This window comes from Anser cygnoides, chromosome 2 (assembly GCF_040182565.1).
Source record: "Anser cygnoides isolate HZ-2024a breed goose chromosome 2, Taihu_goose_T2T_genome, whole genome shotgun sequence".
In the NCBI taxonomy this organism is placed as follows: Eukaryota; Metazoa; Chordata; class Aves; order Anseriformes; family Anatidae; genus Anser; species Anser cygnoides.
Genome location: NC_089874.1, coordinates 95175577 through 95194434, shown reverse-complemented (window position 1 = coordinate 95194434; position 18858 = coordinate 95175577). Strand labels below are relative to the sequence as shown.

The 18858-nt window shown below is 42.0% G+C and overlaps 1 protein-coding gene across 23 annotated transcripts in view; it reads right to left on the bottom strand.

The window, feature by feature from the left end:
• LOC106045020 (poly(rC)-binding protein 3-like) overlaps positions 1–18858 on the bottom strand; it is a 514073-nt gene that overhangs the window by 23151 nt on the left and 472064 nt on the right. For 18 of the 23 annotated variants that reach the window (XM_066992636.1, XM_066992634.1, XM_066992642.1 and 15 more), the window contains 6 exons: positions 15534–15665; positions 11370–11498; positions 9092–9235; positions 4877–4933; positions 4303–4378; positions 2414–2466 (listed from right to left, as the gene is read on the bottom strand). In XM_066992636.1, the coding sequence (XP_066848737.1) occupies positions 2414–2466; positions 4303–4378; positions 4877–4933; positions 9092–9235; positions 11370–11498; positions 15534–15665 (591 nt within the window). The remainder of the gene's footprint in view (positions 1–2413; positions 2467–4302; positions 4379–4876; positions 4934–9091; positions 9236–11369; positions 11499–15533; positions 15666–18858) is intronic. The other 5 variants (XM_066992644.1, XM_066992652.1, XM_066992648.1 and 2 more) reach the window with 3 other exon arrangements.

The following is an 18858-nucleotide window of genomic DNA, read 5'->3' as shown; positions in this document are numbered from 1 at the left end:
TCTCACCCTAACCCCACGGGGCTCAGCACACCGCAGCGGCAGAGCAGCCAGCCACCTCAGCGCTGCACCGTTCACCTCCCCAGGAGGGTGCCAAAGGAATTAATGAACTTACACAACTGGCACCAACATTCTCTTAACTTTTACAGCTCACAGAATCAATGGGATTGCTTGCTTCAAAAGGCAAAAGTGGGGACTCAGTGGGTACCGCAGAGATTTCTTGGCAATACGGGCATTGCCAACAGCCTCTTTTGGGAGGCCAGAGCAACCAAACGGCCCTGTAAGTGGTTTTGATGAGGAAAATGAGATGTTAGATAAGGATTAAAGTGAAATCTAAGTGGGACCTGGAGAAATGTCCTCTCCATTCTCTTTTTGGAGATGCCCAGAAGTTATAAGAAAACCTAGAGAGGCAAATCTTCTGAATTCACTATGTGGAGAAGAAGACTGGGCTCTTAGCGCTTGGAAAACAGTTTTCTATAAAATGCATTTATCTGTTCCACCATGTGTCTTTTTTTTATTTAGCAACATGTTACTTGCAATTATCAGCATAATGTATGAAGAAAGCAGCATGACATTGTTACAATAATAACAGGAAATAAAATTTATTTTAATACGAAGTTATGCAATTGCAAATGGCTAATAATTTCTACTTTCTGTAGACTATGCTAACCTCTGAGATCCTTATTTTCCTTCTATTTGATTTTCCTCTGTCAGATTCATACTGAGGCTTTGGCTTTTTTATGTTTATCATTATATTGGTTTTAAAAAATAAGCGTAACACATGTATAGGCATGCTGCCTTCTCTGGCAACTGCAGAGCGGCTTTTTGCAAACCTGATACTGTTCTCATCTGTGCCAGACTTTTGCAGGTGTGAGTGCATACAAGGAGGTGAGGGATTCAGGCGTGTGTCCAAAACAGGACCAGGAGATGCTTGTTGGGAAAGCGAAGTCAAATTACCAGCACTGCACAACTGCTGCTGCCTCTCCCATCCAAGCCACCGCAATAACTCCCTTTTGCTGCCTGTAGTGCCTCTGCAGGCTGTGTCTAAGCCCAACCCCATTCAGGCCTTGGTTTCTAATCTTGCTAATCTTCTGTTACAAACAACACATGGATGCATATTTGCTTTTCAGAGAATAGTGCTGAGCCAGGCCATTTCATACCTCCTAGATCAGAAATCAACTTTTTTTTTCCCCCCTACTGCACTACAGTACGCAAGGCCAGCTGTCTCCACCTCTTCCTCTGGTATGAGACCTGAAGATCTGAAGGCAGAAGAGTAACCTTGGATTTATGTCACTGATGGCAAGCGCAAAATCTGCCTGAAAGTGAGACTACAGAAACTTGCATTGTAAGGATAAATACCACGCTCTCATAAAATACTCAGTGTACAGTAAATTGGGTTATAAAGCAGGTACTGACAAATCAACAGGACATCCTTTAAGTAACAGAAAGATTACAAAATCACCGCACTCATAAAAAAAAAGATTAACTTTGCTTCTTCTTTGTTGTTTTGTATTTTTTTCTTATTGTAAATCATTGCCACTGAGTTTAATAGGGCTTACACAATCCTGTAAGTCTCTCTTAAGGAATATAATTGCTATTTGTGATCCCACTCATGCTTGAAAGCTTTTTTTTTTTTTACTGGAGGGGAAATCTTCCATTTTCCAAGTGACTCATTTGTAATGCAAACTGAAAAATAAAACCCTGTTTGCAGTGAAGGGGAATAAAATTGGAAGGCGTTTTTGCATGATATGCAGAGCATCAGCTGGGCATTTTGAGCAGCCACTATAAGATTCAGCACTGCACTGCTTATGGAAACCGGGTCTGTCCATCACAGCCAGTGCAGAGTTGCTGAAGCAGGAATGTTTAGAGCCCCTGCTTTCAGATAAACTCTTGTGTTGCACCTTGACATAACCAAAGTCAGTTTTTTTTTTTTTTTGTCAGGGAGGTACGCAGTCTGGGATAAGCACAGGCTCTGGCACAGACCAGCCTGGCACTAGCGGCCGCGGTGCAGCCCCTCTGCCCTGCCCGGTGCTGAGCACGCAGGGGCTGAGCAATTTCCAACCTGCTTTCGCCCTTCTGCTAGTGCAACCTGTGAGATAGATCTTGGTTATGCATCTCAGACCACGTCTGCTTTCCAGTAAGAGCAGCAGGCACTCAGGCTTTAAGGAAATGGGCGAAACATCGTGGCACAGACACTGCTGTGCAACTAAATCAGGAGACGTGGCACGAGAGGGGACAGCCACCTCCACTGCATCTCTCAGTGTTTTAATCGTCCGTGATGCTCCTTCCCCCCAGAAATGGACTAAAGTTATTTTGGGGGACTAGTTTTTGCAAATCAGCTGAAGATGGGAGGTTTCCCCTCCGGTGGCAGAGGAGAGCGAGAAGAGAAAGCGGTACTGACTATTGGTCCACTTACATCGTTGGGAATAGTAAGTTCATGGGAACTGGTTGGAGTAGTGGCATCCAGTCCTATGTAGGGACAGAGGGAAAATGTTATGCCAGTTGTTTGCAAAAAGGGTAAGACACAAGTGATATCATAACGAAGGAAACGTACTGAAGGAAAAAAAAAAAAAGAAAAGAGAGAGAAGAGCAAAGAAAAGTAGAGAAGTGCTAGCAAAACGGAAGAAAAAGCAAGAGATGCAGAACTCAGAGGGCTGGACTCATTTTAAACGAGCCTTATTTTAATTAACCTTTAACCCACCAAAACAACAAATGTCAGGTGATTCCACAGGGTCACACAAAATCTTCTAGAAAATGGAGAGTTTCACCTAAAAATACTTTCTGAAGTTTGCTCTAAATACACCGATTTAGAAATTAATGGGTGGCTGAAATTTGACCAATTTGAAATTGTCTACCAGGCATTGTACAATACAGAAAATGAGAGTGGAGGTCAAACAGAAAAATTAGCTGAACCAAATACACAGCTATGAAAAGAAAAATCAACAAATTAAAATAACAATGAGGAAATTAACCTAGTAAAATTTGGAAATTATATGTGGGATTAGTTGCTGAAGAATGTTGGGAAGGATCATTTTTGAAGGGAAGAGTACAGAATACTGTAAGCTGCATACATTTGTTTTTAAATTGGGTGGACAAAAGGAAAATGGTCAGGAGAAATGGAATTACTGCTCTAAAACACAGTAACATTACAGAAACATACATCTCACGAATATAACCAGGAAAAGATTAAGGAGCAGCGTGTTAATTACAAGAATGAGGAAAATACAAAGCTGGGAAAGGCAAATTAGTGTTACTTGTAGATATTTTATCAGATACACCATGAAGAAACAAAATTGTATTTTGGATGTCATTTCTCTTTCTCTCTCTTTTTTTTTTAAGCTTTGTTTATTATCATCTGTAAAGGCATGCCAAAATACTTGTTTCCAACTAGGAGAGGTGGAACAGAAATACTTTTACAAAAAAGCAACTCACCTACATTTTACTTGAGTTTACATTCAGCTAAGAACTGTGTATACTTATTTTACATTGAATATAACACAATCAAGTTGCTCACAAAATTTGATGTATGTGATAAAATGTTATTTGCCATACAAAGCATGTACCAGTATATATTTATCTGCTTTGTGAAATTTTAGATGCCAAGTCCCAATGTACTCAAGTACAGTAAAAATGATTGATCGCATGGTTAACTGACTTGAGTTCTCTCTTCTTTCTCTTGAATAAAAAACTCAGCTTCAGCTCATGTGTTCTAATAAATATGGGCCAAATTTCACAGTCCTTAAGTGATCTGTATTTCCATTGCAGTTTGTAATGCACTAATGCATTCCTAATAGGATGGGAGCGCCTGTCCCAGAAGTGATGATTAGAGATGCTTTTAAGACTTTTGGCCCTACACAAAATTCCTGTTTCAGCATGCAGTAATTTCTTTAATCAGAGTTTCTATGCTGCGATTACATACTGCTTTCCTATGTTTGCTTCCTTCTGAAAGGTGTTACCAAACTCGGTATTTGACAAGACACACACACAAGAGCTTTGCTCAGAACCCACTGGTACATGCTGCATGGTCCCCAATAACTTTACAAGGACTGAGAAAAAGAAACCCAGGGTTTTTAGCCAATGGTACAAATAGAGCGGTTTTGATTAAATAAATGTAACAAACAAAGCACGTTTTAATAAAGATGAAAGGAACTGTAACAGAGGCAAGGGAGGGAAGAACAAAGATTAATGCGTCAAAACAGAAGGATCACTGGTCATTGACCACATTTATTATTAAAATGATGTAATGACCATGGGAAACAAAGCTGTTAAGAAGAAGGACATCCCCAGGGGGTCATGGGTACGTACCAGGGAAACCAGGGGTGGTCTGCCCAAGGGGAGTAAAGGGGGGATGCTGCATAGCCAACTGGTGAAGCTTGGTCAACTGCAGGGCAGGATGGGAAATTAGAACTAACCAATCAAATGGAATTATTTCAGAGCAGAGAAACCATCTTACATGTTCTAAAACTGGATTAATTAAAATTATATTAAAAAAAAAGGCTTAATCATTCACTCTGATCTACTGTAGAGAAAGAAAAGAAAAAAAACAACAAAAAACCAAACTGGTTATAAATGACATCTCTACTGTTATTACATGTAATGGCTATTGTTAATATTAACCAATTACTGTAGAATTACAGATTAAAAGAACTCAGATTTATCACATGCAAAAAAAAGACCAAGATAACTGTAATTTGTTCCTGGGCCATTGTACTTTCTAGCAATTATTATACAAGATAAAAAATGCAGCTGAACTAGCACTTGGCGATAACATATGTCGTGGGGACAGGTGTCCCTAGGCCACGTCTCCATGGATAACTGCAGAAAGTAAATGTTGCCCGGAACAAATGAGAGGGAGAGGAAGAAAAAGGGAGTAATTTACATGCGCTGGACTCACGTCTGGATGCGGGATGGCATACTGCCCCTGAATTGTAAACGCCTGGAAACAAGAAGCACAGTGAAGACACGGGTCAGTCGGGTGGGACGATCACCCTTCCCTCTTGCATCTGAAAGTGTCCCACTGTCCCCCCATGAAAACACCACCCACATCGCTCTCAGCTCCGAGCGAAGCTTAATTTTCTTGTGCTGCTTGATAATGCTTGGCATGGTGCAGAAAGGCCTCCATCATGCAAGAGGGGTGATGCCAAGTGCTGTTGCCCAAGCTATGGCCACCCTGGTGCAGGGGGCGACTTGCTCTGCTGGTGGCTGTGCCCACAGGGACACGAGCACGCCTGACAGATGGCAGCGTGCCCTTGTGGGGCCCTGGCGTGCCGATCCTGGCACACCTTGGCACTGCCCCCATCTCCTGCTGGCTCCATTCAGCCCTCTCTTACGGCCTACAAAGAAACAACTGGAAGGAGAGCACAGTTTTCTGTTGTATGCTGTAGGGCTTTTCTGAAAGGAGCGGCTTGTCAGAAAAATTTTAACGTGCTTGTGCTTAGGCAGGGAAGCAGAAGGACAAATTATAACGTATAAATATTTGTAGTGGGAGAAGTATAAACTGGAACAGAGCTGATTAGCTTAGTTTGCAAAATGCTGATTTGACAAAAGGCCTCTTAGAAAGTAATGAATCCTCTGCAAATGATAAAACAATTCATTTAATGGTGTTCGCATATTAAAACCCTTAATGCCCCAACTGCTTAATGCACGTTTCTGCAGCAGAATTTCCCTTCTGGAGAAGAAACATTTCATTTAGTTTTTAAATTAGTTAAAAAACAAGGCCGTCATCCAGCAAACATTATGCCCGTGAACAGTTTTCAGGCAGAAGAGTGCTTGCTGCTGGGCTCAATGGGATGTTTATGGCTGTACACACTTGCATACACATATGGGGAATGGCCATTACAAATGGTTTATAAATGAAAAGGTTCCCATCCACCAAAACAGATGATCACTACCATCAGTGGGTCTTAAGCAAGCAAAGCATGTGTTTAAGTGTTTTACCAGCTGAGGACAACCTTTAAGAAAATCTTAGTCTGCTTTGCTGAGTGGGGGGCTTTCAGCATAGCCCAAGCACAGAAGCAGCCTCCCAGATGATAGATGGAAGTGCCATTGGGCAATGGCCTAGTTCCTTGAGCAAGCAGTGGGCTGGGAAACCATGCTTTGGTCTCTGGGACTATCTGCTGGACTAGACGTGGCCAATCTGATCTTGGCTTTACTTCAAATCCAGCTGAGGGGACATCTTTTTACAAAGGTGCTTCCCAAGATGTGGTCTGCAAACCAGCAAGGAACTACCAAAATAAATAAATAAAAAAAAAACAAAACCAAATCTAACGAAAGTCACCCTCTTCGTCATCATTCTTCTCCCTCTTACTTCCATGTATACATATGAGGAAGCAATCAAAAATGTGGAAATAAGAGGGATAGCCAGCACTCAGAGCTCAGGCTAGTTATTATGTTGTTGACAATGAAAACTGTCAAAGTAGCATGGACAAGATGGGCCTTGAATGTTTTTTGTTTCCTAGTGAAAAAAAATCACTTTTTACTTTTTACTTTTTAGGCTCCCAAAAGGTCATTTGATTGATTTACGTTGAGAAAAACTGTCTTTGACTACTTTACTCCTTAGTAGTGGATCTACACCCTTTCTGTGGCAGAAACATACCAAGTACAAACCTGGTAGTGGCTACTGAGACATCGGCACTGTAACGCTTCACCCAGGACATCAGCTACGGGTCTGCTTCCATCAGTGTTTAGGGCAACTTTCCTACTGATGTACTGACATTAGTAAGGGCGAGAATGACCTGGTCTACAAACCTTCCTCAACGTAAAACATAAGGCTGCTAAGAGACATAAAGCAAAGCTGTAGCCATCAAAACAGCAGTGTAGCACAACGGGTAGAAATTTCCAATTTGCCTCTGTCAGGCAGGAGTGCTGATTTTTTGTAATTATTTTTATTTTTTAACCAATGCATAGACTCAGTGTTGGTAAGTGGCAGAGCAGGGCAGGACAATTCAGCTTCCTTTTCTGTCACTAAATGCAATATCGAAGAAGCACAAGAGAATTAAAACCATACTTACAAGAACAAAACCCCAACTTGTTAAGTAAGAACAGAAATTTGATTTTGCTAGTGTTGCTTGATATGCAAGCATTTAAAAAACTAAAACCTTTCAAGATAGCCATGATGTTATTTAGAATGGAAAAATATCTTCTGATACTGTTGTCAGAAAATTGGGTGGACTTAGCATTGTTGATGAAATTTTATTTTCAATATTAATTAGTTTCCACACATGAAACCCATTAAAGTGACTTTCCATACTGACTCCCAAATACACTCAAGCATTTTCTCAAAAAGTTTGGTTAGTCAGAGACCACACTCAAAGCACACACAAAGCATCTGTCTCATATACACTCTCTCACATCAACAAGGTTGCATTATAGAAGTGAGAACACCTTTTTAACGGGTAAAACTGAAGATGGCAAGACCTATGAGGCCTTCAAATAGGACACTTTCAGTTACTTGTATGAACTGTTCTCAGCTCCCTAGCAAACAGCTTCAATACTTTTGAGTAATCACATACAGTCTTTGAAAGAAGTGGGAATTACAGTACCGGTAACACGGGCTGCTGCTTATTTGCGCACACACATTTCTAAAAGGAAAGTACTGCAGTATAAACTTAATGTATCTGTGGAGTAAATTATTCTGAACTTTCAGACCAATTTTTGGCAAATTATCTTTAATTCCAATTCAACTTTGGTCACTAAGGAAGCAGATTTCTTATTTTGAAGAAAATTAAGAGTGGTAAGCTTGGACACAGGGGATTGAAAGCTACTATACTCTGATTACAAAATTCTGGATATATATCACAATATAGCATTACAGGGTAGAAGGTAAACTTCTGAAATAAAAATCAGAGAAAGCTTATTAGAGGCCTGTTGGAAGCAATGTCTCCTTGATGTGCAGTTGAGATGTTCAGGAGTGGAGCTTACTGACAAACCGGCAGAGTGGGGAGATGCAGAATGCCATGCCGGCAGCACCTCGTGCTGTCTGCCCCACCAAAAACATGGTGTCCAGGTTCTCATATAATTTCTGAGCTGCCTGTTGGGGTGAGACACAGGCTCCAGGGCTGCTGGCATGTCAGCACCCCCACAACACCCCACGACAGGGTACCCACCGACCCTTAGGCTGGTCCAGGGTGATGACCGGGGTTGGGCTGGGCTGGATCGGTGGGACTGGTGAGGCCTGCCTGCAGGCGTCCCCCCATGCAGGTGAGTGGCTCTTCCCACTGCGTAACTACTTAAAAAAGGGGCTTTGCCCTCATCCTGGGGAAAAGATTTGGCTGGGCTGGGCTGCCTTACTGCTGGAGAGCCTTCACACACATGAATCCCAAGAAAACAGATGGCAGCCTTCTTCTGGCCTAGATTCAGGAAACCAGCTTCCCCCTGAGTTGGGCAGGGCTTGCAGCACACCACTTCACCTTTCTACGTATAGGGGCAAAGCTGCTCTTATCTTGCTGTTTATAAGACACCTTGTGAGGCTCTGAAGGTGTTTTTAGGGTACATATCATCTGTGTTTGTTGCTGGCTCATCATTTGCTAAAAGCGCATTGCCATTACAATATGCATGGTGGTAGAGCAAATTACTGTCACACCTCTGTTGCCTGTTGCAGACCCACCTCAGGACATTATCACAAGATGAGGCAGAGTCACATCACACATGGGGTTTTAAAAACAGATGAGAACCCTGATTAGCTTAAGATGAAGGGGGAATAGTCAAAATATCACTATGTATAAAAGAAATGGGAAAGCTCTGGTTCCATTATAAATGAGGCCATGCGTTTCACATCTGGGGAAGTCTCCACTTGTGTTTAAGTAGTTTCTGTAACCTCAAAACCCCACTGCTATTTGGTCCTGAGGAACTATTAAGCAATAGAAATTAGGGGTATTACTGAAGTCATGTGCAGAATACCCACTTCCCAGGTTTATACAGCAGCAGGAAACACAGCCTGTGTATCCAATGTCCCCCACTCAATGCCTTCTCGCTGTTTTCCCTTTAAGTTTGCAATGCAGTGTTCTCCTTCCCTGCAAACTGCAAGTACACACAGTAGACAAAGCACACCAATACTATACCAGGCAAAAAAAACGAGTAAAAGTTGAAAACTAACAGGCGCTGGCTGAGGTTGGGCCAAGACGGTGTGGTTTCCAGCTGAAGCCAAAATGGTGTCTGCTCTTACCTGGCCACCTGCAAAAATGATAGGTGCAGAGGCAGGTTTGGGACGGTAGGGGATGGTGGCACCTTTGGGTGGGGACTGCAGACAAAAACACAAAGCGATCAAAATGCAGAACGAAGCAGAGCTCGATAAAAATCATTCCTTACCTTGGCCACCCCGGACAACAAGGGGTGCAGCTGACCCGGCCCAGCCCACCCTGCCCTCCATCCCAGGAGCCCCAAAGTTGGAGGCCAAAGTCTGGGCTTCAAGGGGATAAGCCAAGGACTGGCTGCCCAGCTGCAAGAGGCAATGCTGGCACTCCTGGCTTCACTACCACTCTTATCAGAGGAAGCTTTATAAGCTTCATTAAGCATTTCAAGGCATTTCAGGAAATAATTTTGAAATTTGTTGATGTTTTAGAAAAATCTGGCCTACACTCCCATGTTGTTAGCACACAGCACGTCCTGTTTATCCATCTTTCCTTTTCTGCTTTCTTTTCTGCTACACATCGAGTTTTCCTGTTTTACCAACTCAATTAAGTTGGCTGCGACTGGCAACGGCAAGCGACTGGCCTGGTCCTACCTCCTGTCTGGCTGAGCAGAGAGGACGGAGAAAATTCCTCCCAGCTACAGCAGAAGCCTTGCTACAGCCTTTGAAATGCACGGAAAGGAAATTTATTCCCTGCAGCCCAAGGCAAGGATACAAAGGAAAAATAACTGACCGAGGCTAACTTTCTCCCCATAAATAAAGTGGAAGCAGGTGTCTGTAAAACAGGCTTCAAGCTACCTATGCAACGCCCAGCAGAATGGTGCCCTGATTTCAATGCAGTAACTACAACTACGAAAGATAACAGCAATAGCACTTCCATTAATTAATACCATATAATTAGCTATTTAATTTAAATGGAAGTGTTTGTTGCCAAATTAACAATATACTACAAGTTAAGAGTGTATCCATTTTCTGAGGTCTTTAAGTATTTGAAGAAGCGAACTGTAGTTAAGCCAGTGCTTTCTTTGTAAGTACTGCTCGCAATTTGCCTAATGCTAAAATGGTGTAATTCCTGTGTCAAAAGTGGTTACTTGAAAAGTGGAATATAGAACTGTCTCTCTGAATTTATAAAGTGTTTTTTCGCATATTCTTTGGCAAATAACTATTTATTCCATGCAGCTTGGATATGAGGCTACACACTGTATTCACAAAGCTGGTAACTATTACCATCCACGTCTCATGAACTGAAATTATTTTTGAATATTAACTTTGTGTTCTCTTTTACTTTTATAGAGAAATTCTTTCCTCACTGTAGTTCAACAAAAACTGAAGTAAGAATCACTTTTTCCCAGTAAAATTCTTTGGATTTTTTAAATTTTATGCCTTCATTTGCACAAGGCTGGATGTCACTGGGATGCAGTGCATGCTCCTGAACAGCTAATAGCCATAGCTCTGTCTCAAACACTGTTTCTCCTATCTTAAAGGAATTAAGAAACAGCAGGGCATCAGAGATCATAATGAGATAGCTTTTGACTACACTTAAGGTAAAAAAAAAAAGGGGGGGGGGGGGGGGAATGTAAAACAAAACAAAAAAGCCCAGACTTTTTTCCAGCAGAAAATGTGACAGAAACAGAGATGTTTCACGTTACCAAAAATTAAGGTTACTAGGTCAAAATATTTCATTTTGATAAGCTGACTTTTTTTTCGAACTTCTATTCAACTTAATTGTTTGCTTGAAAGCATAGACATCTTCAACACAGGATCAAAACACCCAAATTTGTGTATAAATTAATTTTGCATCACTTAACCTAAGAGCTAAAAAACTGCTGTCAAAATGAAACATTCTAGCCTTATGCAATGATCTGACCCTAAGGAAGCAAAGAGTCCTAGTAAGTCTAAATCATGTTAGCCAGAATTGTTTCCACTTAAAACAAGTCCTATATGTTTTTCGCCCTGTCCTGCATCAGAATAAAACACTCTTCTCTAAAGACAGGCTGTGGGTCTGTGGTGGACCATGTTTTGCTGTTTGATGGTGTCATGACAGCCCTGGTCTCAGGTTGCTGAAGCCTTCTCTGAGAGGCTCTCAAATACTAGGCAGGTGTCTGAGGCTCTGGAAGAGTCCCCCTGAAATCCCTGACCTGGGGAGGATGGGCAGCGCCTCTCGGGAGCACCCAGGGCACTTGAAAATCAGCGATGTGTTTGAGCATCTCCCGTCTCAGAGGTGATAATCCAAGCAATCGCTTACCTCCAGCATGACCACGCATATTTGCTTCACACACTGGATGATGGCATCGGGAGTGCCCGATATAGTCACTGCACGCTCTGTCGAGTTTGGCAGCATGTCCCCCGCGACTTGCACCTGGGCTCCTGTGGACTTGAGCAGAGGCAAACCAAACAGAGCGTCACTGTCGGGAAGGCAACCGCACCTCGCCAACGCCAGCCATTCACTGCTGAGGACCGATGTGATGGAGGGGAGGCACCTTTAAACTTTGTCTTTTCTTGCTAAATGCATAGTAGAGAGTGCGTGTAAACACACACCCGGACACATTTATTGGGGTTCTGGCAGAGCACAGGTCTGCCTGTTCAAGCCAATTTGCAAAGAAACCCATCATAGGAAGATTCAATAGCTGTTAAAGAAGCCAACTATGATCTGCATTTCAGGACAAATCTTTTAACCCTCTCAAAGACAGAAAATTGCAGTGCTGACTAAAAGAGAAAAAAGTGAAATAAAGTACTTTCCAAGAACAACGACAACAACAAATTTAGGAAAAATTGATTATAACAGAAGATCTGCAAACAAGCTGAAGATATCTGGCTCCTTAATCCACTGATGGCTGACTTGTTTCTTTGGATGAAATTTGGGGCTGCTTTATACTTCAGAATATCTTGGGATGGTCAGGAGCACTTCTAAATTACATTTAGTGTTGATTAAATATATGCACATCAGCAGCTTTTAGCTCATTAATGAACCCAAGGGGGTAACGAGCCAGTATTTTTTCTTAACTTTGATCGTAGCACTAATGCATATTACTAAAAAAATAAAAATAAAGAAAGGAGAGAAAGACACGAGACCAAAGCAATCCCTGGCATTGTTTCACAAAAAAAAATCCTGAAAGACTTTTTAAATCAACAGAGAAAAACAACATGCATTTCATATTGAGTTAGCACTTCCACATATTACAAACAAAATATTATCCTGACTTATTGAAATGCAATATATGGGGCTTTTAAAAATTATTGTTTAGCAATCATTGAGTTTGTGTCAGTCAGCAAGGAGTTAATTTATTTTCCTGATGGTCAGACACAATGCATGCTATTCCTCTTGCAAGAGGCTGATTAAATTACTGATTGCATCTTCTGTTTACTAGTGCTGTCTGAAGCCAGAATATCAATCCCTTATTCTATAACAGGCTTTGGAATTTCATCATAATTCGATCAATCTGCCATGCTTTTCTATTCTTTTTTACAACCTTGCCTTGCAAATTCAGGCAACCTCATTGTTGTTGTACAGCAGCCCTGCGTGTTGTTCCAAGGTACCTGGCTGAGCACAAAAGAGCATCCCTCATGCAATTGCTGCTCAGTGTGTTGTGTGATGATGACATTAGATCATATCTCGAGATGGATGCTCCTTTTTTTTTTTTCTTTTTTTAATGTTTGATATGAGTTACTGTTTAACATGCTGTTCTGGGTATCTGTACACCAAGCACAAAATACTCTGCCAAACACTGCAGTCATTTATGTATTTGCTTCCAATGATAGTTTTGTTCATTCTTTTACTTTGGCTGTATGTCAGCCATGAAAACACGAGCAATGCCTTGTCCATTACCCTTATGCCTAAGCAAATGTACAGTGTGAATTCACGCTACATTAGCCTTGTCCAAAGACCTCTTTGGCCACACAATATCCTTTTACTTCCTTGTACTAGAGTAGTAGCTAATTGCTTCAGAAATTGTACTCACCAGAACAATCACTTTATTCATTTAATGTACACAGACCGATTTCAAATTTAAAGACCTGTGTTCTAAGAGCTCTGACTCAATGTTCTGGGTGAGATTTCCAGTACTTAAAATAAAAGCCAAAGAAGTGACAGCTGTAAAACCTGCAGCTAAGCACTCACCAGACCACACCTGGTACTACTGTAACACAAGTAAGAAATCAGCCAGAGCCCTGCTGCCTGGCAGTTCTCCTGGACACCCAACAGACCTGGAAGACTGAGGAAAATCATGTCCTGTGGCTGAGGTCCTCCCAGCTGAATGCTCCTGTAGCAGCTTTGCCTTCTGCAGTGGCAAGTCTTCAGCAAGGCTTCCCCTGCTGCCTGCCATGGTGAAAGCAGGAGCCGCTCTGCAGTTTTGGGGCCCAGACGCCAGCTGCTGCACGTGCTGGAGCCAAGCAGCTGTGCAGGGCCTGAGCCAGAAATGTCCCCTGGGCAAAGTAAGCCAAACACCTTCCTTCTACCCAGGAAACGTGTTTCAACACTCTGGTATTGCATCCCATCTATTACAAAGCTCTTTTTGTGATTAAAGAGAAAAAGAGAGAGGGTTTCCTATGAGAATAATATTTGCATAGAAATAATGTTTTCTCCCCTTCAGTGTCACCAAGTGACTCCATCGCCCACTTCCCAAAAGCAGGTTTGAAAATAAGTGCTACGGAGAGGCATAGCTTCCTCTTTGATGAAAAAAAGTAACAAAATCCCAAGGAAAAAAAAATCTGATTCATAATTTCCTTTTATTTACAGGTCTCAGTAAACAAAAGACCCCATCAAATGGCAGAGCTCCAAATTATTCTTGTGAGTTTAGAGCAGACACTGTATGCATGTTTCCATGAACTCACTTTACAAAGCAAGAGGCACATGGAGAAACAACACGTTGTTTGCTTGGCAGCAAAAACCCTGCAGCAGCCTTTGGCTGCTCTGCCAGCTGATGGAAGCAGCGTGCACGCAAGGAGAGAAAAGCCCCTTCCAGCAGAGGCCAAATTCTCAATGGTGAAGATATGCCTTCAGAAGGAACTTTGTTGAAAAAGTCCCGGGGCAATCTAATTTGAATCCAAATAAAAGAATCTGGAAGAATTTGGAAATCAATGGAATAAGACACCAGACTGTCCTCTACGGTCACCTCTCCTTCCCTGACTACCATAAAGCCCATTTCGGAGCAAATTTTAGATGCAGGAATTTGATCAAAGCATTTTCCACCCCTTTACAACATTTGATCAAATTTTCTGATAGAAAAATGCCCATTAACTTTTTTCACGTCTGAAATGAAACAGAAGCACAGTGAAACCTACTGTCTTGAATCTACATTTTAGATAGAAAAGGAAGTTTCACTTTGGTAAAGCCTGCCAAAAGCCTTTGTTTTGACATAGTCAAATAAAAAAAAAGATCAGCACTTTATCTTGCTATTCAACACTTTATCCTATGTTGGGATGAATACAAATGTAGAAGGAGTACTCTAATTTTCTCCAGAGTAAAAAAAAAACAAAACAAAAAAACATTTTCTGAAATGTCTTATTCAGATTTTCTTTACATAAATGTAGCATGTATCTACTTTTCTTGTTTGACTGGTTAAAAACATCAGCTCCTCACCTTGGCATGTGCTATGTTGTTGTAGCTACGGAAGGAACAGTTAAAACTGACACTGTATGATCATTTTTGCATTTTCTGATTAGAGAAAAAAGTGGCTGCTAGCACAGTGTGCTGAATGAATACCTTTAGGTAAAGTCTCAATTAAAAAAAGTCAATGTGGGCTTAGCAGAGATGAGGTCAGGTCACCCATGGAAGAGGTTTATTACGGAGAAAAAGGAAATTAGTATGAAAATATATATTTTTTAGAGTAGATCAAGCATTTCATCTCCTGACATGGACTCCCCAGCACTACCTGGGCTTTTCCCTGTCTACAAAGGTTGGAACTGATCTGGAAATGGCTGCAACGCTCCCTCGGCACCCTCTGTGCGTTGCTGGCCAGGGGCTGAGCCCACAGGGATGCTTGACGGGCCTTTTGTGCTGCTAGGGTGTTGCTTTGCTAAACTGTGCTTGGTTCTTTTTTCAGTTGTTTATTTTCCCCTTCCAAGCTGTGTTTGAGCTGCTTTAGGACTGCCGCAATGAATACATTATAAACCTGTTTTTTTATTTCACATACTGTCTTTAGCTTCAAGGAAGGTAGTGGGGCACAGTGGGTTTGGATACCCGCTTCCCCTAGAACAGCGTCTTCTAAGGCTTTTCACTCAGTACGTGCTTGAAAGTCAAAAAGATAAGGCCCTAACTGCCCTTGGTGTCACCTCTCTTTCAGTGTCTACTATAAAAATTTCATAGCAAAATGCTGGTCACATGATTTTGGTCAAAGAATTTTCCATCGGCAAATCACAGTGGAAGGACACCGAGCTAGCTCGTGTCCCCGACAGACACCCCAAGACTTACCTCCCTGATTTCTTTGATTTTGGAGCCTCCTTTTCCTATAAGGGATCCGCACTGACTTGCTGGGACGACAAGCCGCAGTGTTACAGGTGGTTTGCTTGTCACTGTGCTGTTTGTCATTGAAGCATTTATGTCCTGTAATAGCAATTTCAATATGAATTAGCTGAGGATTTGTCATTCCTCTTAAGTATTAAAGGGCTCAGAGCAAATGCCTGAGCTGTTCTTGAAGACCTGGGGAGGGTGCAAATAATCACGGCTCATCTCTGCTGCAGGTAAAGCCACCAGCTCTGCAGATGATACGCCACAAGCACAAACTGCAAAAGAAGCTTGTGGCAGAGGAGGAAGGCTTTTGCTCTCTGGTGTTGCAGGTCCAAGCTGTGGGACCAGAGAACAGTGCTTGTGACAAGGCTGGGAGGAGGAGGTGGCATCTGCCATTAGACCAGCTGAAGCAGATTGAAAAAAACAAGCAAGTTTTTGAGTTCATAAGCCCCCAAATCCTGATTTTATCTCATTTTCCACCATCTCAAGTAGAACATTTCTACTATATTATATGCCTTTACATTTCATGCATCTTCTTGTCAGATTTGACACAAAGAAGAAAGGTTATAAAGGGGATGACAAAGAATCTGAATAATCTGAAGCAAATAAAATCAGGCTATTTTGATAAATATTTTGCTGTGCACAGGTTTAATTTCTGTTTTTGTAGCAGACCTGTGTATTTATCACCCTGCATAATTTTTAAAATATTTTTCTTCACAGCATTGTAACCAGAGCACAAAGAATAGCAGTTACCTGTATCCAGGTATTTTAACCTGTGTTCATGTATCTTTTTCTCCAGTGAGACTACACCGAACATTTTCAAGAGCATTTTAATATACTACTTGTCACAAGGTATGCACTGTTTTAAATATATTTGGCTTGTTCAAAATCTTCTAGCCAAGACAAAACAATCTTTCTAATATACTCATCACAAAGGAAAAGGTAAGGCTGATCTTTCCACTGAATGACAGGATGCTGTTTAAAGCACTTATGACCAAAAAAACCACAATAATCCACAAGCTGCATAGCACCTGTCCAACAGCTCACGGGAATGTTGGTGTGGTTTGCTAACATTGTCAGTGAGCTGAAAAGACTATCTAATTTTGTAAGTGAGGTGGCATGGCACAGCTACTGCACTGTTCAGAGAAAAGATTAGGATAAGAACGATAGAAAAGATGCATTTTATATTCATTTAACTCATTTAAGATGCAACAAGATTTACAGCAGACAGAACTAATGTGATACCTTATATCCTTATTTATCAAGACTACCACTTTTACAAAAAAAAGTTCCTATGCTGTGTGATCAACCCCAACTGTGTGAAGACCCCAACTTAAAAAAGAAAATATTTTAAACAACTCTGCACACCTTGTTGACGTGGTGCAGGAGCTCAGCTCCATAACACCAGCACCATTCCCTGCAGCACCTCTGCATTTGTGGAGGTAGCATTCTGCTGTCTAAGAACTGGCTCAGTATGACCTTGCTTAGCTTGAAAGAGATGAAAAAATCTTGAACACAATGAGGCATGGCTGCATGCCATAAGACAGCAATCTGATTGTTTCTCTGCCAGCCAGTAACTCACATTTCATTTAGTGCCAGTGTCAGTGAGAGATTGCAATCCAAAATAAAGCAAGAAGGATAGCAGAATTTTGCAGCACCCATGTATCTAAAATAAAGTGCAAGTTGTGCCAATTTTTCAGCTGGAAGATACCATCTCACTAGATCATGTTCATGCCAGGTGGTGGCACACAATCATCCAGATGTAGGCAAATAACTCACTTCAAAGCCACCCAGCACGACTCCAATAATGTCTCCCACGTCCATATCATAACTGGCCTGGCCTTGAAGCATTCACTGCACTTACTGCCTTCAAAAGCACTTCACAAACATAGTTCATTGAAGGTCGCTGTGATTTTTATTTTCTCCTCATCATTTGAAAGGAGCCAAGCCTAAACATGGAGTCTCAGTGACAAGCTCATAAAAGCATCACTCCAGCTTGAAAACACAACAAAAGATGAAAGAACAAAAATAACCTCTCCAGATCTGCAGGTTCCCAAGGGAGGGATGGCTCGAAAAATTCTCACAGAACAGTTTTCTTTCAAGCTGGAAGACCCCTGCTTCTTTAACCTCTAACTTTCTGGGGCACTCCATCCATCTGTAAGACACTGGAGTTGGACCTTGCATGGCTTTTTGCCTGCTTTCCTCATCTGCTCCTCAGCCAGGAGGAGCTAACTGGGTGCTTGTGAGTGCTGGGAGATGCGTCCCAGTGCTGGAGCTTCACAGCAGCCCTACATTCTGGTGTCCCCAGCTCTGGGGCAGGTAACATGACCCAGAGTCACAGTGCTGGAGGCTCCCCCCAAGGCAAGCAAACCTGGCAGCTCAGTGATGTAACAAACCACCAGGAAAGAAAAAAAAAAAGTTTCATAATCCTTCTTTACTCATTTCTATATCATAGAATCCTATAATAGTTTGGGTTGGAAGGGACCTTAAAGATCACCCAGTTCCAACCCCCCTGCCATGGGCAGGGACACCTCCCACCAGACCAGGTTGCCCAAAGCCCCATCCAGCCTGGCCTTGAACACCTCCAGGGATGGGGCAGCCACAGCTTCTCTGGGCAACCTGTGCCAGTGCCTCACCGCCCTCTGAGGGAAGAATTTCTTCCTTACGCCTAATCTAAATCTACCCTTTTCTAATTTAAAACTGTTACCCCTTGTCCTGTCTCTATATACCCTGGTAAAATCTCTCCCCATCTTTCTTGTAGCCCCCCCTTTATGTTAAACCTGCCAGTTTTCACAGTCAGCAAAACAAGTCTGTGAGGTGACTCCTCACCTGGTAATCACCATCAGGATTTGCTACGCCTCAGGCATAGCAGCAACTTGGTGTTTTATCACCTTCCCTTTTTCCCCTTCTTCTCCCTAGAGCTAAGCAAATTATTCATAAACATTCACAAATGAGCAAGGATTCCATCAACCCTTTTCTAATTTATTTGGAGAAGGTCTGACCACCCAGCTCTGCCTGCTAATTATTCCAGCACTTACCTACCATACATGGTTTGCAGCGGATTATACAGATTTATCCCCAAACCAGAGCTGCCCTACCCAGCAATGAACTTAACAGCTGCATTTCTTGGGTCTCAGTCTCCAATCTGGAAATCACTGCTCTACAATGTCTCCTCTGGCAACTCCTGTGGTCTGTCTGGGTTAGTGTCATTTTTAAACAATTCTCTTTTTCCTCTGCAGTGAACACCTTAATGGTTTATGTGATTACCTACTTAGCTCCTAAATTCATC